Source organism: Leucoraja erinacea, chromosome 24, assembly GCF_028641065.1.
Source record: "Leucoraja erinacea ecotype New England chromosome 24, Leri_hhj_1, whole genome shotgun sequence".
In the NCBI taxonomy this organism is placed as follows: Eukaryota; Metazoa; Chordata; class Chondrichthyes; order Rajiformes; family Rajidae; genus Leucoraja; species Leucoraja erinaceus.
The window spans coordinates 15,537,504-15,560,719 of record NC_073400.1 but is presented as its reverse complement, the minus strand read 5'-3'; the positions used below and the strand labels follow the sequence as shown (position 1 = coordinate 15,560,719).

At 40.6% G+C, this 23,216-nt stretch overlaps 1 protein-coding gene across 1 annotated transcript in view; it reads right to left on the bottom strand.

The window, feature by feature from the left end:
- Positions 1 to 420: 420 nt before the first annotated feature.
- Positions 421 to 23,216, bottom strand: part of LOC129708667 (diphosphoinositol polyphosphate phosphohydrolase 1) — an 80,778-nt gene continuing 57,982 nt past the window's right edge. Inside the window, exons 3-5 of the mRNA XM_055654574.1 lie at positions 12,489 to 12,533; positions 3,895 to 3,979; positions 421 to 2,565 (exon numbers count right to left, since the gene is read on the bottom strand). Of these exons, the coding sequence (XP_055510549.1) occupies positions 2,366 to 2,565; positions 3,895 to 3,979; positions 12,489 to 12,533 (330 nt within the window). The 3' untranslated portion in view covers positions 421 to 2,365. The remainder of the gene's footprint in view (positions 2,566 to 3,894; positions 3,980 to 12,488; positions 12,534 to 23,216) is intronic.

Here is a 23,216-nt window from a genome sequence, read left to right as displayed (position 1 = left end):
AACTTATCCATGCTGACCAAGTTGCCGAACTGAATGCCCAAGAACTGCAGATGCTGGAATCTTGAGCAAACTACAAAGTGATGGAATGTATCCACCTACCACGTGCCCCATCTCTGTTTTCTTCATTCCTCCGCCAACCCCACTTAAAATAGTCTTAAAGGATTCGATCAAAATTGTCATCTGTCGTGAGCGGTATAATGTAATATTTCATAATTTAGAGCCTGATATATTATCAAGTGTGGAATTTAATAACTAACATTATTATGCTTCTTTAAAATAAGCTTGAGCTTTACTTACACAAGCAGCTTTGTGTAGGACATCATATCCTCAATATAAAATAATGATTAATATAAAGCAATAATAATATAAAGCAATAACGCACATTAAAATTTAAGAAAAAAAATCCAGTCAACAATTGGCTTTCTGAAATACTGGTGAGTTTTATTCGTTGGCACAGGTTTATTACAATCTTCAATCTCTTGCCTCACATGTGTATCATCACACTCAAATCAGGTAAAACAACAAGACATTTCCAGTGACACTCTCTCCGGGTGAAGTATAAAGGTTGCATTAAAATATGAAGGACAGGATAACATGCCCTATGTTCTTACAAATACAGGCTATTGTAAAAGCCAGCACTTATCCCTTCCATCCAAGGCTTTACAGGAAAGCACCAAAAATGACACATTTATGTACAGTGCATTAATTGCAGGTAAAAGCTGAAAACATTAAGTGGTCATAATCAACTGATTCCATTGGTTTCTTCACTTTTTTTTACATATTAACAAGATTTTCATATTTGCTCGTCAGAAGTATAATTCACTATTCAATTTTACTTTGACTGAAACTTAATTTCTCACATTTTCAGGTTGTACTTAAGCAGAATAAAGCAGTTGATGACACCTGTCACTTTTAAAGAACACTAGAGAATAGGGCAATGCTTCTCTGAAAACTCATTCATGCATGCTACTCCACTTTGTTTAAATCCTCACCATTGACTGAGGATTGGGCTACTTTGTCACCCTGTGTAAAAAGGTTTTAAACTTTCAAATCTTCTTTCAACATGTTAAAAGAATGCGATTGGGAAAGGATGCAAAAAAGTAATGAATCCATATTTACACCGCTCTGAATCTGGGGCAGATGATAGGACAAGCCTAACTTTGACACACGAGTCTTTCTTAAAAGAAAGCAGCCCATCCAAAATTGGCAAGTGGATATTTTCTCCAGTAATGTACCTTTCTCGTATGTGCCTACAAGATACAAACAGTTTAAGTCACCGCACTGTATACCAGGATAATATTCTATGATAATCTTTAAGAAATTCTGGGTTTCTATATTCATGACTTAAATATAAAACCTAAAAGAAATCAAATTTTAAAGTGATCAATATAGAGCACTTATTTCGAAAGAAACAGGGCTACACTTAGAGAAAAAAAAATTACCTTGCTTATATTTTAAAAAGAGAAATGTAGGGCAATTTGTTCTGCATTTGTGAAAAGTAGAAACTTAAAGACAAAGTCAATCGGTTTAAGTGCTTAAGCAGTATACAGTGTCATTTTTAAATTGCAAGAATAACAAAAACAATCAAAAAATTCAAAACACCAAATTCTCAAGTTTGTTTATATCTTGAGTTACCTACAAAGAGCATCCTTTAACTCCAGTGTAGAACAATGAGAACAGTACAGATCAGGAGAAAGAGTCAAAGATACAAATGTATTCTGCACAATTGAATATAATTCAATGCTCCACAGATGACAAGACCCAATATGCATGGCTTGAAGTAGTTGTACATAAGTAAAAATGTTTTAAAGGCCTTATTCAACAACTTGTGTACAAGTTAACAAAGTTATTATGCGTGTCTTGTAGGTTATTCCACAAAGTATTACAAGTCAGTGATCAACTGTTTCTTTGCCTTTTTTTTCCGTAAACAGCAGTGGTGCATGTGATAAGCCAGCCAAAAATTTACAAAAGCTGTATACAAAAAGTTGCAGAGAACTAGAATTGGCATCCAAATATCCCTAGGTTGAAATCCAAGCCACCTTACAATTAAGAATTCCAAAGGAAAATACCAGGGAGACAATTGGATGCAACACTGGTACCTTAATTTCACAATTCTATCAAAAATATACAATATCTAACAAAAAAACCTTACTAGTTATGGCTTTGATCTTCAGCACTATATTATACATCACAATATAAAGTATTGTTATCAACATTGCACAGGTCTTCATGCAAAATTTATTTATACATATACAATGTATAGTAGCAATCAAACCAGATCAAACATTCTTTCACTGAACACCTTTCAAGTCCATGCCTTTGGGACTTGATGGAGATGAGTCAATTACTGTGAAGCTCTTCTCAGTCATCTAATACTGGATACTGAACTTTGATTGGCAACAGCATATGTTGAGGCCTTATCTTCAGATAACGTTGCAACAACAGGAGTTCCATTATTTGCCAAATAGCCTTGTTTGAAGGTTTCAAAGTATGAGGCCTGTACAGGTTTATGACACTGAAGAACTTTAATGGCATCATCTATTTTAAACCATTCCCTTTTTCTCCCTAAACGAAAGGAGAAATATTAAGTATGCACAGTTTAGAATTTTTACTGCAAAGACAGTAGAGGGATAAAGTTTTTAGAAGTTACAGTTTATGCATTTATAATTAAGGATCCCCACCATTCAGGCCGTGCTCACATCTCATTGCTACCATCAGACAGGAGGTACAGCAGCCTAAGGTCCCACACTACCATCTTCAGGATCAGCAACTATATCATAATCTCGAACTTATTTGCAACTTCCACGGCCGTGGACTTGGTCTCGAATTGTGTTTTGCACGTGGGTCTTTCTTTGCGCCAAACTTTTTTCCTTTTCATTTTCTTGCAGAATTTATAATTTCTGTACAATATAACTTTTGTAATGTCTGAGTTTATGTATTTGTGGTGCTTCTGCAAGATTTTCCATAGTACCTGTACCTCTCTCGTTCAAGGGCTAGGCCGGCTCTGGCCAATTCAACCCACCAATTGTCGCGTAAGTATCGATGAAGTCAAGATCAGCCACCTCACCCGGCCTAGACACCATATTTTCTGGTTTATTTCTGGGAGAGAGGGAAGGGCGGGGGGGGGTCGATCTAGATTGAGTGCACTCTTGGAATTTTGTCCGGATTAAAGAAAGCATCGGACCAGCAGTTCTGGAAAAATCGGTGGTGGACCTGTATGACAATAAACTTGACACCATTACCTATTTAGGCACAAATGGACGAATGTCCAATTGTTCAGCTGTTGTATTCATATCTGACCTTAGACACATGTACAGATTTTATCTACAGGAAAAATGCAATTTGTAAAGCAAAGCGAATACTTAAAAAGATTGCCACAGCAGTTTAAAAGTCTTCCTATAACTTTGCTATATTTTTCAATTTGGGAATATGGGGCTCAGCTTGTAAACTATACAAAAACAAACTCAAATTGGCATTAGCAGAGGAGGAGATGGCTGAGGAAGGAGAACACAGACACTCACAGATTGATATCAGCAGAGTAAATAAAGTTTTCTTAGAAGATCTGTCAAGAGGAGTTTTCTCCTGATGCTGGAAGTAGCTTGCCAATCGTGTGCTGAGAAGTCCAGTTCAACCATATAACGTTACACAAGGCTATTCCAGCTGCATTGTGTCAATTCGTATTAATGCAGAACCAAACCGAAACTATTCATTCACAATCCTTTCACTTCTGGTTTGAATTATGTTGAACTCATGTGGAAAACATGGGTCAATTATACCTAACGGCGGATCATGCATGACTGACCTCTCAATGATAATGTACATGAATCATAAAATTAACAAAACATTTGAAATCGCCACTTAAAATATAGTGGAGAGTTGAGAGCTTCATCTTACCAATATTTACCGAATCCTCCCAATCTTCTAACACTTCTGTTATTACCAGAACATACACATATGTTCTATGCTTTCTGTCTTGATTCTGAAAGATAAAATGATTCAAAAGTAATGGATATTGGCTGCAAAATATTATGGAATATCAGCTGTGATAGCACAGGTTTTTCACAGGAGTTCCAGCTTGCAATTTAAAAAAAAATGTTTATAAAGTGAAAGAAATTTTAAATTTCTCTGATCAAAAAGGTCAATTTTCCAATTGCATTGGGGGTTTTAGACAGTGCTGCTGAAGCGATCGTAGCTGCAATGTAATTTGTTAATGCCCAATCTAGGATTTTGGTTTGTTTGGTGAAAATAGCACTTCGTATTTTAAAGAAAAAATACAGAGGTAAATGATCAAGAACCACAGTTGCACAAATGTGAGGGGAAAAAAACAGGTAAAGAATCATCATTACATCAGGATGGTGGCTGTCGAGTTGTCTGCAATTTCTTTACATTCCTTTCTACGAAACCAAATTTCGTTTGAACTTCATGTGAGGTTCAAATGACAAATAAACGGTATTGGATTGTATTGTATTGTATTAAGGTGTTTCCACAATATCATAGTCCAATATAATAAATGCAATTAAAATTTGTACATTATAGCTAAAATATTAGACAAAAAATAATTGTCAAATAGTAACCAGTTGGCAAAGAAACAAATGCAATGAATAAGCTCGTATACGTCAAGCAGGCTGTGGTAGAACACGTGGAGACCACGGAGGTCACATCTGAAGTGCTATCACTGTAGCTTTCTATTTCCACTTCCATAATCTTGCTTAACTCCATCTCTGCTTCAGCTAGTCATCCATTGACCTCTTAGTCAGTCTTCCTCATTCTGCTTGCCCGTAACGTTAGGTCATCCAAACCTTTAATCCCTTTAATCGAACACACCTGAAGCCCCATTTGGCAATTGTTCTTCTGTGAGTTGACCCCACTTTGGCTGCATTTTCAACAGCCACCATTTTACCATTCTTAACCTCATTTTGAAATAGTCCCCAGCCCCATCCCATAAGCTAGGATACTGTCTGATTCACATCTACCCCATTGCCCTGGTGAACGCTAGGTCGCTGGTGAACAAGACTTTTATTTTGAAAGATTTTTTTGAATCCAGAGGGTTAGATCTCCTCTGTGTGACTGAGACATGGCTGGGTGTTGGTGAGTCCAGCGCTTTCGCTGAGATGTTACCCCTTGATTGCTGCTATCTTAACTCCCCGCGGACGTCGGGCAGAGGTGGAGGACTAGCTACTGTCTTTAGGAGTCATTTTAAATGTAAACAGCTATTGCTTTCATCCTCTTTAGCAAGTTTTGAATTAAGTTTGTTTGAGCTGGTTGGCTCTAACACAGTGTTGTGTGCTCTGGTCTATCGGCCTCCAAAGTATAATAAGGACTTTTTAAATGACTTTTCTATTTTCCTGGCTGAAATCATGCCTAGATATGACCGTGTACTTATTGTAGGGGATTTTAATGTCCACGTGTGTTGTCCTGAAAAGCCTATGGCAAAGGACTTTTTGAATCTCATTGATTCATTTAGTCTTGTCCAATCTGTGTCAGGACCCACACAAGAGCATGGTCACACACTCGATCTTGTTCTATCATACGGTTTGCCCGTTTCTAATCTAGTGATTTGTGATGCCGTGTTTTCCGACCATATGCCTGTGTTATTTGAGGTTATTATTGCACCTACAGCAGTTCGACCTCGCGCTCCTGCTCGGCACTGTCGTGTTGTTAGCCCTTCCACTGCTGTTCAGTTCTCGGCTGCTTTTGCTCTGAACTCCATCGTTCCTGAGTCTGTGTGTGATACAGAGGAGCTTAGCTCATGGCTTCACTCCACCTGCCAGACTGTTTTGGACACTGTGGCTCCATTGAAGTTCAGGCAGCCTAAAACTAAATTTGAGCCCTGGATGAATGACACGACTCGTGCTGTCAGGCGCGAGTGTCGTAGAGCTGAGCGGAAGTGGAAGAAAGACAAACTGCAGGTGTCATTTCAAATGTTGAGGGAGAGTTGGTGCCATTATCAGAAAGTTGTGAAAGCTGCTAAGAGGAAACATTTCTCAGGTATTATCCTCTCTGACTGCCGCAGCCCTCGTGTTTTGTTTAACACCATTAACACAGTTCTTAATGCCCCGCAGGCAGTCTGTATGGAGGCGTCCCCTGCTGTGTGTGAGAACTTCCTCCGCTTTTTTGTTGATAAGGTCGCAATGCTTAGAGCTCTAATCCCACCATCTGCTTATGACCCCTCGGTATCTGTTCCATGCACGGCTGTATTTGATCATTTTAAGCCGGTGTCTCTCTCCTTTTTGCATGAGATTGTTGGTCGTTCAAAGCCCTCAGGTTCTCCGAATGATGCTGTTCCTCCTCGGCTGTTTAAGGAGGTGTTGCCCACTGTAGGACCATCTGTTATCGCTGTCGTTAATAGCAGTTTGTCCTCGGGTGTTGTTCCTGCACTTTTTAAACATGCAGTAGTACAACCCCTGATTAAGAAACCTGCTCTTGACCCTGCAGTTCTTGGGAATTTCAGGCCTATCTCCAAACTGCCTTTTTTATCAAAAGTCCTAGAGAGGATCGTGCACAGGCAATTGATGGCCTTTTTGGAGGAACATGACGTTTTGGAGGTTTTCCAGTCCGGTTTTAAGTCCCGGCACAGCACAGAATCGGCCCTTTTGAGGGTTTTTAATGATATTTTTTTGGCTACTGATCAAGGTGACTGTGTTGTCCTCGTGCTTTTAGATTTGTCAGCTGCCTTTGACACAGTGGATCATGAAATTTTGATCTCCCGTTTGGAGCAGTGGGTGGGTATCAGGGGCATAGCACTGGAGTGGTTCAGGTCGTACTTGGCTGATCGAACTTTTTGTGTCAGCCTTGGGGACTCTGTATCCTCCTCTGCTCCTCTGTCGTGTGGGGTCCCACAGGGCTCAGTTCTTGGCCCTCTCCTCTTTTCACTCTATTTGCTCCCACTCGGTTCCATCCTTAGGAAGCACGGGATTTCATTCCACTTTTATGCTGATGACAGTCAGCTTTATGTGCCTCTGGGAAAGGGGGGTGTACACGCTGTCGGCCTCTTGCTTGAGTGTCTCAGTGACATAAAGGCCTGGATGTCACTGAACTTTTTAAAATTTAATGATGACAAGACAGAGGTAATGATCTTTGGTGGCACCTCTGGGGCCCCCCCTGTTGATCTAGGCTCTTTGTCTGCATATCTCAAACCTAACATCACGAACCTGGGGATTAAAGTGGACCCTGAGCTTAGATTTGACTGTTAGGTAAGGGCTGTTGTTAAATCTGGTTTTTTCCATCTGAGGCAGCTGGCAAAAATAAAGCCGATTTTGTCAAGGAAGCACTTTGAGACGGTAATCCATGCCTTTGTTACCACCCGGCTGGATTACTGCAATGCACTGTATCTGGGGGTTAGTCGGTCCTCCATCGCCCGTCTCCAGATGGTACAGAATGCAGCTGTTCGTCTCTTGACAGGCACACGAAAGCATGATCATGTTTCTCACCTTTTGGCCTCTCTCCACTGGCTGCCTATTCAGTATAGGATTTGTTTTAAAATTATTTTATTTACTTTTAAATCCCTAAGTGGTCTTGCCCCGTCCTACCTATCTGAGCTTCTTCACCCTTATTCGCCCTCCCGCTCTCTCAGGTCAGATGATCAGCTGCTCCTGATTGAGCCAAAGACTAAGCAGAAGCTCAGAGGGGACCGTGCCTTTGCTGTGTCGGCTCCGAGATTGTGGAATGAATTGCCTCTGCACGTTAAACAGGCCCCTTCTCTAGCTGTTTTTAAATCACTCCTGAAGACATATCTATTCTCCATGGCCTTTGTAGACCAGTGAGGTGTCGAATTGTTTATTAACTTTATTTGCTTGGTTTTGCTGCGTTGTTTGTACTTGTGTTTTATGTTTTTTAATTTATTGTTTGGATTTTTGTATGTAATTTATGCGCCTCGTGTTAGTTGTATGTTCTGTTGTTCTGCCTGTTTTATGATGTCTTGCTTGTTTTCTTTTTTCTGTACAGCACTTTGGTCAGCTTTGGTTGTTTTTAAGGTGCTTAACAAATAAAGTTATTATTATTATTATTGCACCCATTGGACTTTGTCGATGGAACAATGCTGAGAACTATATTTTGCACTCTGTATCTTCCCCATTGTACTACCTATTGCACTCGAAATCGACCTGAATGGATAACATGCAAATAATCTGTGGAATTAATTGCCACATTTGGCTGTGGAGGCAAAGTCATGGATATTTATTTAAGGCGGAGATTGACAGATGCTTGATTAGTACAGGCGTCAGAGGTTATGGGGAAAAGGCAGGAGAATGGGGCCGAGAGGGGAAGATAGATAAGCCATGAATGAATGGCAGAGTAGAATTGATGAACTGAATGGCCGAATAACATATCAACATGCAAACAAAGCTTTTCTCTGTACCTTGATACTTGTAACATCAATAAACCTAACCTATTATCATATTCCATGCCAGCCCTAGAACTCAGAGATATCCTATCTTTGGCCAGTTGATCATCCCCAAATGGAATTTGTAGACACAAAAAGCAGGAGTAACTCAGAGGGATAGCAGCATTTCTGGAGGGAAGGAATGGGTGATGATTTGGTCAAGACCCTTCTTCAGCCTAGTTAGGGATAAAGGAAATGAGATATGTAGACGGAGTTGTGGAGAGATAAAGAACAATGAGTGAAAGATATGCAAAAAAATGATAAAGCAAACAGGCCATTGTTAGCTATTTGTAGGGTGAGAAGCTAGTGCAACTTGGGTGGGGGGGGGGGGGGGGGGGGGGGGATAGAGATAGGGAACGCTGGGGCTACCTGAAGTGAGATAATTCAATATCATACCACTGGGCTGTAAGCTGCCCAAGTGAAATACAAGATGCTATTACTCCAATTTGCATTTGGCCTCACTGACAATGGAGGGGACCTAGGACAGAAAGGTCTGTGTAGGAAAGAGAAGGAGAATTATAGTGTCCAACAACCGGGAGAACAGGTTGGTTCAGGCGAGCTGAGCGAAGGTGTTCTGTGAAACGATCACCCAGTCTGCATTTGGTCTCGCCGATGTATAATGGGCCTGTCCCACTTAGGTGCTTTTTTAGGCGACTACAGGCGACTAGGCGGTCGCCACATGGTCGCTGGGGTGTTGCTTTTATGGTCTCCTCAGTCGCCCAAAGAGTCGTAGCGAATTTCTGGTCGCCATTGGATTTTCAACATGTTGAAATTTCTTTGGCGACAGGGGCGACGTGGGTTTGACACCAATGAACATAGCTTCACGTAGGTGCTGTCGTAGTTTGTCGGCAGGTTAACATAGGTTGTCGCCAGGATGTCGTAGGTTGTCGCCAAGTGACAAAGGTGCTGACTTCGGTGAATTCCATTGTTGTAGTCGCCGGCAGTCTCCCAAAAAAAAAAAGTCGCCTAGCGTTGCCAGTTTTTCGGCGACCTGCTACGACTATGACATTCGCTTAAAAATCGCCTAAGTGGGACAGGCCCATAAGAGTCCACATCTTGAGCAACGGATACAATAGATGATTTTGGTGGTGGTGGAAGTGAACCTCTGCCTAACCTGAAAGGACTATCGGGGTCCCTGGACTCAAACCTGCTTCCATCCACCACCTGTGTTCCATCCCTCTCTCGCACTGCTACACACTGGCATTATTTCCTCTTCCCTCTACATTCTTATGCAGGGTCTGAACCCAAAATGTCAACTTACACCTTTTTACCTCCACAGACGTTGCATGATCCACTGAGTTCTTCTATCGCTCTGTTTTTATTTGCTGCAGATTCCAGTATTTACACTTCTTTCCTTTCTAAATACTATATTGTACCAAGAGACATACAGCATTGCACCGTATCATTTGTATCAAATGCATTTCGTTGTCTCTCTACTGTACACTGACAATGACAATTAAAATTGAATCTGAATCTGAACCTGAATTTGTTGCAATCACCAATCATTCATCTATATTAATCTTGCAATCTTTCATATCCCTATAAACTCCATTTATGAATATTGACTACTCTAATTGTTTTCTCTCCCTCACCATCCCTCCCCCTTCCCAGTTTATCCCACCAGTCTGACTGTCCCTCTGATCACAATGTATCTATATCCGCTTTGTTGTCACCTTCTCCAAGCTAACAATGGTTTATTCTACATTTTCCTTCCTTGCATCTCTTTTGATCTCTTGCACTTTCTTAACTCTGTAACTCCCTCTCCCCGACTCTCTGTGTGAAGAAAGGTCTCGACCTGAAACGTCACCCATTCCTTCTATCCAGAGTTACGCCAGCATTTTGTGTCCATCTTCGGTGTAATCCAGCATCTGCAGTTCCTCCACTGCCACCCCTGACAACCACCTTGGCTTAATTTACAGCAGCCAATTAACCCATAAATAAGCATATGGGAGGAAACCACAACACCCAGAGAAAATTCAAAGTCACAGGGGTAACATGTAAATACCACACAGGTAGCACCTGAAGTCAAGATCAAACCCAGGTCTCTGGAACTGTGGGATGGCAGTGCTGCCGACTGTGCCACCATGAGTTTCTTTAGTCAGAGGGTGGTGAATCAGTGGAATTCATTGACAGATGGCTGTGGAGGCCAAGTCAATGGATATTTTTTTTAAAGAGATTGACAGGTTCTTTATTAGTGAGGCCGTCAGGGGTTAAGGGGAGGGCAGGAGAATGGGGTTGAGAGAAAAAGATAGATCAGCCATGATTGAACGAGCAGACTTGATGGGCTGAACGGCGTAATTCTGCTCCTATAATTTATGGGGGTGGGATGTAAAGCCGAGAATGACTGGTTCATATTCTCTTCATATTATTAAAATACATTTCTGAATTTGATTCTGAATTAAATGCTCAAGGATCATTTAGTAATTTAATTTATGCATCTGTATCACACGTGCATGTGAATAAATCACCTTTAAACTGTCAAAATTAAATTCAAAATGCCCAGCCACTGGGAGTCATTTGATCTGCAAAAAACACAATGCTGGATTAGGAGCAGATGTGGCAGCTGCTCCCAAGGACAACTCATCATTTTGGCAGTATGTCTGCTTTCTATATGTAATTTCAGCATTGGGTGATAGCACAATATAGATCTCAACAAGCATAGATCAGTTAAAAACATTGTGTTTGTAATTCTGGCATTTATACAGACACGACTTAACAAAGAAAGTAATCAGGAAAGGGCATTGTGATCAATACTAGGCTCTGGTCTTTTATGATCAACAGGAAGATCTTAGAGGATACAGTTACTTAAACAGTCTCAGCATTGACTGATTTGTGTTACTTGTAGACTCTGGGAAGCTGCCTTTATTTTCCTTAGATCATAGAAGAATGCGTATAGAATTGACACATGTGTTTAAAAGCATGAATGGTTTTGATATAGCGGTGGACTCTGCTTGAACAAATGCCTTCAAAACAGAATTGAATAAATATTTGCAGGGCAAAGGATGGAGTGATGGGTCAAACTGAACTGCTTTTCAAAAAAGCCAGTGAAATTTATGGGGTAAATTTTAAGATGTGATGTGTTTTTTTTTTCTAGATGCAAGGAACGGCAGATGCTGGTTTACAAAAATAAACACAAAATGCTGGAGAAATTCAACAGGTCCGGCAGCATCTCTGGAAATCACGGATTGGCTATGTCTCAGATTGGGACTCTTCTTCATACTAATTGTATTATGGGGGAGAAAGCTGGAGGTGAGATAAGGCCTCGCAAATGATAGATGGATACACGTGAGAGATGACTGATTTGGCAGACGAGTAGACAAAGCCATAGATGAAAAGATACCAAAAGATTAAGGTAAGGAGAGAAGAGTGTAAAATGTTTTTTCTATGATTCTAATTCAATGTGTGAAGATTAGTACAACCTGATCTACAGACATGTGAGCAGATGGAACTCTTATGTAACACCTGAAACATTTATTTTTGCTTGTTAGGCTCAGTCCTTTTTAACAAGCACTCGAAAGAGCTAATGAAATTCCTGGATCTCTCTTGAGTGGTTAAGTGTCAGTAAACAACCTGAAACTCTACTACCACTCACTTTTCCTTCAATCCTTTCGCGGCAGGATTATTCAAGGTTAAAATCAAAGGCACAACGGTCTGGTATTAAGTTGCTATGTGCTTACCCCTGTTAAAAATAATATCCTCAACATTTAAATCCACAGAGTCTCCTTCCATAGGATTCCACCGTGATTTGCAGTCTTTTAAACATCAAGAGAACTTGTGGCATTTTCAAACTGCACACGTATCAAGCCAAGTTAAAACTGGATATGATCGGTCACTTTCCCATCAATTCCATTGCTTATCATCACATTATTCAATTATGATGTGGCTGATCTTAATGCTGCAGTAAACAAATTATCTGGCACTTGGCCAATCCGACACAACTGGTCTTATATTTGTTCACTTTTTAAAGCTTACTGATCAAATGCCCCATGAACTACTGTCATTGACATCAAAATTACAAATAGAATAGAACACAAACAAAATGTTTTTTAGCAACAGTCTGCCTGTTAATATGCAAACATCAATACTTCACTTTAAAATAAGAACCTACCTCAAATATTCCTACTAATCTTCCCAACGTCCCTTTGACTCCAGCCTGCAAAATAAACAAAGTTTGCATTTTAAAATCCATGTTCACTTACTCAATAGAAAATGAGTTCAAACTCCATGATCTACAATTCTGTTGAAAACTTACAAAGGGATCTGTACCACATGATGTTGGAACTACATAATTTTAGTATTCAGATATTTAGAATTAGATATACACGATCATTATCGATAAAGGACAATGATCATTTCATTTATAGGCAACGATTCAGGTAAATGCTCCATTTGATCAAGTTCTCATTAAAAACATCTCAGGTATTTTGTCCAATTTACATATTCAAAAGATGGAGTACAAATATAAAAGCTGCCAGACAGACAACTTAGGAACACTGGGGAGAAAAACATACATACCAAGCATGACAACAATTGAGAGGTAAAAATTAAAAGCAAATCTAAAGTACAAGGATGGCAAAAGTACAAGTTCTGCATGACATGAAACTTTTATACAAAGCTTCTTGCTGCTTCACAATGTGCATTTTCATGTATCAAATGTGCATTAATCATGTATCAAATATTTCAGCAGCTGGGTAGAGCTAGGGAAATAGGATAAGGGAAACTGAATGATAGGAAGAAAAGTACACTTTAGAAATGCAAATTTTTCAAATACCTGGATTATTAGTAGAGGGATTATTAGTACAGGGCGCTCTATTTAGATGACCACTTAATTATATAAATTTGGTTAAGCCTCACCATAAAATATAGTTGGGGAGAGTGAGCAATTTCTGTGTTATATTTTCAGCACAATTACATCCAATTATGTACTTTGAGCATATGATGCATTCATTTTATAATTTCTGAAATCTAACCTGGTTAAAAATTGGGTGATTTTCTACTGTGCCCAGAACTCTTCGTCATTATCCTTGATGGCTTCTTCCATTTACATATCAGGAAAATTGGCATTTTATAGGTGTTTATATGTAAAGATATTGCAGAGGCTGCATTTTAACCTAGCATCAATGAATACATAATTAAAAAGTTGTTTCCACTTTTCATCCCTGCATAGACTTTAAGCCAAAAGACTTGTTTTTTTCCATCTTTATTTCATAGATGGGGCGGGACACAGTGGGTTTTCACCGGGTGCTCCAGTTTCCTCCCACATTTGAAAAACGTACCAGTTTGTAGGTTAATTGGCTTTGGCAAAATTGTAAATCGTCCCGGTGTGTAGGATAGTGTTAAGTAAGTAAGTAAGTTTATTGGCCAAGTATTCCCATGCAAGGAATTTGCCTTGGTGCTCCGTCTACAAGTAACAACATGACATAGTGACAGTTACGAATGACTCAGAAAACACTAAACATTAATAATAATAAAACACCATTTATCAAGCATGTCAACCAACAAAATACCAGATCAAAGGGAGGCTACAGATTTTTTTATCCACTATTCGTGGATAAAAACTGTTTTTATGTCTGGCTGTTAGTGGTCGGTGCGGACTCTGTGGGACAATGGGCCTGTTTTCACGCTGTATCTCTAAAGATGGACTTTTGTGTCTTGTGCGACATGCTACTCAGACAAAAACAGATACTGCTCTTTCCACAGAAGGGAAATAATTTTAATGAAATCACAAAGTAATGGTAAACTTTTCAAAAGACAGTATAAGACATGCAGACTATATATTGAGTGAAAAGTGCATTGTTTACAAATGGTAGTATGTCCAATGTAGGGTCCTGCTCCTCTATTAGCTTGCACACCTTTACAGAAATGACTTCCATTTATTTCATGGTACAGGTGCACAACCTTTTATCCGAAATTCCAAATAACGAAAAGCTCCGAATAGCGGACATTTTTTCGGTCCTTGAAGAAAGGTCCTTCAAGACGTTCACCGAGGGCAGCCCGCAGAGGTGACAGCAGAACCTCCGGTCGGTCCTCGAAGAAAGGGGAACTAAATCTCCATTCATAAAAGAGAAGGTGAGGGTACATTGCGCGGGAGGGTTAATAATTGACAATCTGCTGCTGCCTGCCTGCTGAGTTAAAAAATTCCCACGGTAGACTCACGATGCACAGTGTATCGTGAGTCTTGCGTGGGAACTTTTTAACTCAGCGGGCAGGCAGCAGCAGATTGTCGCTCCCTTCAGTTTCACCCCAACTACACCCCTCTGCTTCCCGGCCATGTGTGTGACCCCTTCCCTCCCCTCTCCAGCTCCCCGCCCATTGCACTGGCGCGGGTGCTTTGCACTGTCTTCACGTCGGCGATGCCAGCAGGTCAGTGCAAGTCACCAGAGACGTCAGGACCAACGGGACACCGACCCCCAGGCCCACTGTAAGCACGGAGATCCCAGAGACCCACAGCCAGCAGCAGCCCAGCCCCGTTCCAACTCCAGAGGAACACGCTCCCCGTAGGGACAGAAGCTGATGGTGTGCAGGTACGTCTTGTTCGTGGGGTTGCGGATGAGGGGGCGCAGCTCGGGCTGTGACATCTCCGGCCACCCCCCTGTACAGGAGCTGAGACGTCCTGTACAGGGGGGTGGCCGGAGACGTCAGGACCAACGGGACACTGACTGCAAGCACGGAGATCCCAGAGACTCACAGCCAGCAGCAACTCTAGCCCAGCCCCATTCCAACTCCAGAGGAACCCGGGTTGCGGATGAGGGGGCGCAGCTCGGGCTGTGGGCGAACTGCCACTTGTCGCCGTAGCGGCCCATCGAGGAGCGGATTCCTCTGGAGTTGGAGGGACAGGGAGACACAGCAGCTTTTGAGAATGGTGCGCAATCACTTTCAAAGTTCTGCCCACACAGTCAGTACACCTCTCCTACACTTGTCTCCCGCACTAAGATCATCTCGCAGAGAATGATACCAGCCTAACCCTCCCTATTCTCTCCTATTCTGCAAGAAAAAAACTACATTGAAGACTCAAACTCGCGATCGAGTAACTGCCGGGATCAAGGCGCAAAGTCGCGACCTTGCGGATATGAGCTGAGCACTCTACCACTGAGCCAGCCGTTAAAATCTATGCTAAAAATCTTCCATTCCGAAAGCCGAAAAATTCCGAATTACGAAAAGTGTCTGGTCCCAAGGCTTTTGGATAAAAGGTTGTGCACCTGTAGTACAAGAACCGTCACTCAATGCATGGAAAACACCTGTGACATCCATTACACAGCTCTCCACTGAATGAAGATGATGCAGAAAGGCCAAGGATATATCACTTTAGGAAACCAAGTGCTGATTAAAATGAATAATCTCCAACAGCATGAAGCATGAAATATCCATTTATACTCTGAATCTTCATCCATGAGACTATGCTACCTACTGAAAAGATATGCAAAATGAAAAAAGGTCTGCACATAATCCTTGATGGTAAAACTCGGGTTTGAATTATCTATCTATATTCTGTTCCGAAGAGAAACAAAGCTGAGCAGCTTGACTAATTCCGTTTTCTGGTTTACAATTAACTGCAAAGCACCTGATGGCAATAATTCAGTTGACAATCACTGAAGTAGTGTGTAAGACCATTTTAACTTGCATCAACAAGGTCACCACTATCCTTTAATAAAACGACCATCGAAAAAGCTCCAACACTGCTGTTTTCACATTCTCCATTGTCACAAAAAAGCCCTCCACTTTCGTTCTTCCCTACACCAGTGGTGAACAGCAAGCAATTAGGAAGGCAAATGTTAACTACTATTATAGAAACATAGAAAATAGGTGCAGGAGTAGGCCATTCAGCCCTTCGAGCCTGCACCGCCATTCAATATGATCATGGCTGATCATCCAACTCAGTATCCTGTACCTGCCTTCTCTCCATACCCCCTGATCCCTTTAGCCACAAGGGCCACATCTAACTCCCTCTTAAATATAGCCAATGAACTGGCGTCAACTACCTTCTGTGGCAGAGAATTCCAGAGATTCACCACTCTCTGTGTGAAAAAAGTTTTTCTCATCTCGGTCCTAAAAGACTTCCCCCTTATCCTTAAACTGTGACCCCTTGTTCTGGACTTCCCCAAGATCGGGAACAATCTTCCTGCATCTAGCCTGTCCAACCCCTTAAGAATTGTGTACGTTTCTATAAGATCCCCCCTCAATCTTCTAAATGGTTTGGTATATACAGGACTAAGGAAGTTTTACAGCAATAGCACAGGGTCTTGTCCATTCATGTAAAATCAGACCCTTTCATTCTGCTTGTTTTACAAACCAAGACGTAGATGATCACAAAGTAATAATACTATGGCTTGGTCTTGAAAAATATTTCAGATGACTTGAAGTTGTTCTTCTGGGACAAGAGGAGGAAATTACCCATCTGCAGAATTCAAATTAACATTCCTGATTTCAATGGACTTCAGTTTACTGACCCAACTTAAAATGCAGATTTTTCCCATTACATATTCTCAGACTTTGGGTTTACATATATCAAAAGTACATTATTTACTTCATTTGGCAATTGTCAATGTTACATTTCAACTATCTAAAAAAGCAAATAAATGCATATAAATACAATTGTTTAAGAAATATCCAGGTCCTAGCTGTTTTCCGACTCGGTGCAGTCATCTTGATTTCTCTGGGTGTTTAAGAAAGAACTGCAGATGCTGGAAAAATCGAAGGTAGACAAAAATGCTGGAGAAACTCAGCGGGTGAGGCAGCATCTATGGAGCGAAGGAATAGGCAACTTTTCGGGTTGAGACCCTTGTTCAGACGGTCTCAACCCGAAACGTTGCCTATTCCTTCGCTCCATAGATGCTGCCTCACCCGCTGAGTTTCTCCAGCATTGTCTACCTTCGATTTCTCTGGGAGTATGTTTACTACTTACTGATGTGTGTGGACGATGACAAGGCATAAAACAACTCAAAGATACTGAAATATTTCATAGAACATAGAACAATACAGCACAGAAACATGTCCTTTGGTCTACAATGTCTGCCAAACACGATGAAGAAGGGTCCTAACCTGAAACGTCACCTATCCATCTTCTCCAGAGATGCTAACTGACCCAGTTACTCCGGCATTTTGTCAATGCCAAGATAAACCAATCTATATCTCTCCAATGCATATCCGTGTGCCTATCTAAAAAATTCTTAAATGCCACTATTGTATCTACCTTCAACAACCACCCCTGGTAGCAAGTCCTGGCATCCACCACCCACTGGGTAAAAAAAAAAACTTGCCCTGCAGATCTCCTTTAAACATTGCCCCTTTCATCTTAAAACCTATGCTTCTCATTTTTGATGTTTCCACTGTGGAAAAAGGTTCTGACTGACTACCCTATCTATGCTTCTCATAATTTTGTACACCTGTCAGGTTCCCAACAATCCAAGTTTGTCCAACCTCTCCTTGTAGATAATACCCCCTAACCCAGGCAGCATTCTTGTAAATGTCTTCTGCACCCTCGCCAAAGCCTCCACATCCTTCCCTGTAATGGGGCAATCAGAACTGTGCACAATACTCCAAACATAGCCTGACCAAAGTCTTCTACAGTTGCATCATGACTTCCTGACTCTTATACTCAATTCCCTGACCAATGAAGGCGAGCATACCATATGCCTTCTTTGTTTTGCCACTTTTTGGGAGCCATGGACTTGGATCCCAAGGTCCCTCTGCACATCAATAATGTCAAGAGTCTTGCCATAAACTGTACACCTTCCCCTTGCGTTTGAACTTCAGAAATGATTAAGCAATATAAACAGGAGATAAAATAATGCACACAGGTATTCCAAATTTTTCCATCACTTTGCACAAGCAAATTTTAATTTGCAGATGCCACGTTCTTGTTGTTTGAAGGAATAGGAAAATACCAATGACATACTCTGGGTGGCATGTAAACTCTGAATGTTGAATTGCAACAGACCAGCTGTTATTTCATGTCATCCCAAAAGCACAGAGGAACATCAGAACTCATTTTGCAAGCCCTCAAGGCTCTGGGGCAGGAGCTATGATAGGTCACTATGTGACACGTCGCTTGAGTTTAAAAAAAATCTGAATGTTGGGGCAGAAAGAGACAACAGTGCAAGTGCTGTGTAGGAATGTACTGCAGATGCTGGTTTACACAGAAGATAGACACAAAATGCTGGAGTAACTCAGCGGGATAGGCAGCATATCTGGAGAGAAGGAATAGGTGACGTTTCAGGTCGAGACCCTTCTTCGGACAAGTGCTTCAGGCTTTGAGATCCTGAAAGAATTAGAGCACCTAGCTGTGGATCAAATGGTGCACTGGCTGTTAAATCACGAGAAGCTATCAGTCTTGGACCATAGATTCAGAGCACTTGTTCAAAGGACTGCGGTGGGGGGAGAGGGATGATACAAAGTAAAGTGACGATACATATGAAACCAAAAATAAGGTGGTCTCACTAATAGTGAGCCATAAAATTGCTGCATTGTTGTAAAAACACTGTTCATCAACACAGTTCAGGGTATGAATTCTGCAATTCTAATTCAGTCTGATCTATAAATAACTCAAAATCCAGCAATGACTTCCTCTCAACTTCCTTTTCCATACAAAATGACTATTGCGCGCATATACCCACCCGTTCTCCCTACTGGACATAACCTTTACTCCCCTAGGTGACTGGATCTTCCCACTTGAACATCTACTCGATGTTTCCCCTGCTTAATGTTGAACAAAATTAACACCATTCACACACTGTGAATGAATAAGGAGAAAGTACACATCAGTGTCAATAAAAAGTGAGGCAAGAAGTGTTGCAACAGATAGTCTGAAGAAATTCCCCTGCCAGCTAATTTGTAAACCCCCTGAAAGAGCATCGTCTTGTTTTCCACGCAGGCTAAATTGTTCCCAAAGAGGATTTGCTAAATGTATTTTGTACGCAATGAAAAAAGTAGCACAGGTGTGAAAGGCATCCACCAAATCCCCTGGTTTCAAATTCCCCCACACCCCTCCCCCCCCAGAGTTTGAACATATGTCCAGTTCAGAATTGCAGTCACCAAGTAACAGAAAGATGACTAGCAAGGCAGGACATGCCTGGAATTTCCAATGACAGGAACCGTGAAGTTATTTTTTAAAGTTTAAAGTGGTTTAGCTTCTATCTTAATTCATATGTAGGCACAAATCTCTTCCCACCAAAAAACATTAAAAAAGTTGATTTAATGCCTCTTTTCTTTTTGGCTTATTGTATCTCACAATGCGTCAACATAATTGGCTGATCAGTCAACATGATAGCATCCACAAGACACCAGAGATCCCTTCAAATTGGCAATGGTTTGCAATCAATGTCAGGAAAGCCACACCACTGAGTCAGCTGAGGATTTGTTCTTTGTGAGTTTGTGAGTGGCAGAAAATCCACTGCTGATCATAATATGACAGCACATGTTGAGGGCTGATTTTCTACGGAATGACAATCACACAAGAATATGCAATGGTCTCAATTCACAACCACTATCGCTTACTGTCTCGCCTAACTGCCACGGTTGCAATTAAGAGCCAACATTTGGACGCGTATGAAGTAACACATAGGCCAAATCGTAGAAGGAAGCATTCTTTTTTAGTTTAGTTTAGGTAGACAGCATGGAAACAGGCCCTACGACCCACCGAGTCTGCGCCGACCAGCGATCCCCACACATTAGCACTATCCTACACATACTAGTGACAATTTATAATTTTTTCTGAAGCCAATTAACCAACAAACCTGTCTGTCTTCGGAATGAGAGAGGACCAGGGGACAAACCATGTGGTCACGAGGAGAACGTGCAAACTCCACACAGACAGCACCTGTTAGTCATAATCAAAGCTGGGTTTCTGGCACTGTAAGGCAACAAATCTACCACTGTGCAACAGTGCCGCCTTATCTTTCTCTGACAGATATTACTGAATAAGGTTTCTACAACAATCCAACAGTTCCATGATCACCATTACTGGGGCTAATTTATCCTGCATTCTAGATTTATTAAATCACTGAACGGCATGGTGGCGCAGCGGTGGAGTTGCTGCCTTACAGCACCAGAAACCTGGATTTGATCCTGACTAGGGGTGCTGTTTGTATGGAGTTTGTACGGTCTCCCTGTGTGGGTTTTTCCCGGGATTCCTCTCACACTCCAAAGACGTCCAGGTTTGTAGGTAAATGGCTTGGTAAAATTGTAAATTGTTCCTAGTGTGTAGGATAGTGCTAATGTGTGGGCATCGCTGGTAAGCGGAAACTCGGTGGGCCGCAGGGCCAGTTTCCGCACTGTATCTCTAAACTAAACTTGAACCTAAGTTCTCCAGCTGCTACTATGGGCTTCAAACTCCTGCTTCTGGATCGATTCCAGTAACATTAGCACCACCATCCTTATAGTCCATTAGTCCCCACAATATTTTACTTTTACAACATTTCTTTTCTCTCATGAGAGTTAATTTTGACAGTGATTGTTTATATATAGACATTTCTGATCAATTTGTAGGGACATGCATGCAATTGCCTTAAAATATTGAATATATATATATATATATATATTCTTATAATTAATATAAATATAAATATATATATATATATTCATATATATATTCATTGCAACAACTATATTACTTTGAGATATCCATGCTGCAGCCAAAAATCTATTACCATAAAATTTAAAATCCAGCATTCTTGACAGCATGCAAGAAAATAATGGGAATACATGGGGAGTTAGCTTTAATAATATAAAAATAGTAATTCCATTGCAATATAAAAAATAGAAAAAATATACAATATACAAAAAGCAATATTGTTAAAGAAAGAATTTAATTTGTTTAAATTGCAAAATTCAACAACACAATGAAAATCACTGAGATCATAAAATCAGTGCCACTGCCATGGTCGTTCCAGATTGGTATATGAATCTTAGTTAATCTCCAGTCCCTTTTGTATGGAATTGACTGACAATGCCCTTTTAGACTGCACTCTAGTTCATAATGCTATACAAAAATCATCTTTCACCAGTTTATTTTGCTTTTCAGATTATAATGAACACATCTAGTTTATACAATGGGCATATTTCACAGAGCTAAAGACACAATTTGTGGCTCCCTTTCCTAGTTTCTTCATCGTGGCGAGTAGGAACCCTCATGTAGATCAAAGATCCTTGAGAATCAGGAGAATTCTAGGTACCTCATTCACCACAAAGAAGAAAATACAATTTACAAGAATATAAAATTATATTTTATTTTAATAAGCACCTTTAGACTCTAGAGATACAGCACGGAAACAGGCCGTTTGATTCCATGTCAACCAGCGATCACACTGTACACCAACACTATCCTACACACTGGTGACCAACTTATAATTTTACCGAAGCCAATTAACTTACAAAACTGCACATCTTTGTAGTGTGAGAGGAAACCAGAGCACCAGGAGAAAACCCACGTGGTCACAGAGAGAACGTACAAACTCCGTACAGACAACACCAATAGTCAGCATCGAAACCAGGTCTTTGGCCCTGTAAGGCAGCAGGGCTGTCGCTACGTTTCTGTGTCCCCCTAAATAAACTCTTTCCATCAAAAATAAAGGAAGCACTTGAGAAGCTGTAACAGGCAAATAAAATGGATGGTAAAACAATGGTTATCCCTTTCTGGCTGAAATAGGCAACTCCCTATTTTAAATATGGACACATTTAGCAAAGTATGATAAACCAGACTACCACATTCAAGCTAATTTTCCCACTGCATTAATTTTACCTTTGACATTAATTTTAACCTGTCTTTTGTCAGGTAAATATTGTGATGCTGAATTAATTTTCTCCCAAGTCATGCACAAATTATACCTTTGGGCACAAAATAAATGATGGAACTTCAGCAGTGATTCATTGATTTGTTTGGGAGTGCCAAAGTAACCCAGTAAAACAGCATGAGAGAGAAAATTTGCTTTACTAATTTGGCAGAACTTTTGTACCACTTTCAACATTACTTCGTTCGTGCTGAGGATCTCAGTATTAAGGCACTTTGAATCAAGCTATCAATAAACAAAGTGTGGGAGGAACTGTGGGCCAGGCAGCATCTGTGAAGGGAATGGACAGATAACTTCTCTTTACTCCATCAGTCCGAAGAAAGGATCCTACACAGCGTCAGTCGATATGTTAAAGAGTCTAGAATTTGCAGTCTCACGCATCTCTAAACTGTCAATAATTTGCAAAAATTTTGTATATTATATGTTAAGTTGAGAACTTGCCATGAGGCACAATTTTAGCACCACAAAAATAAATTCTCAATTGTCCAACAGATTGAAATGAAAGTAACAGTCCACAAATAGAAGCCAGATGATACTGAGAAGGGGAGTCATTTGATACTATTTTATTTAAGTTCTCTGGGGGGAAAGAAGTCCCTTCTCATACCACTTGCTGCATTACAGAACACTAAACTAGCATAAATAAAAAAAGGTTGTCTCAATATTCTTTTGACCCTTGCAATGCAGAATTATGTTATTCAGGTAGATGTAGTTAAAAACCTGGGTTAAAATGATGTCAAATCAACATTTTATTCTTGGAACAGTTTGCAGCAGGAAGTGGGGGGTAGTATTTTCCCCTTGCAGAAATTACAAGATGACATCAGCTAGAATTCCTAACATTTACCATGACCATACAAGTTCACATATCAGATTAGAATCAGATATTGGCTTACAGGAGACCCATGAAAATGTAAGGTGCCTGATATCCGATTCAGACTTGCAAGTGTTTCCTATGGGGAACACATCAATTTTTAGGGTTTTCCCGACACAAGCAAAAGTAGGAATGGGTTTAATGGCCAGGATTTGGTTTCCACATCACCCTTGGAAAAATATTT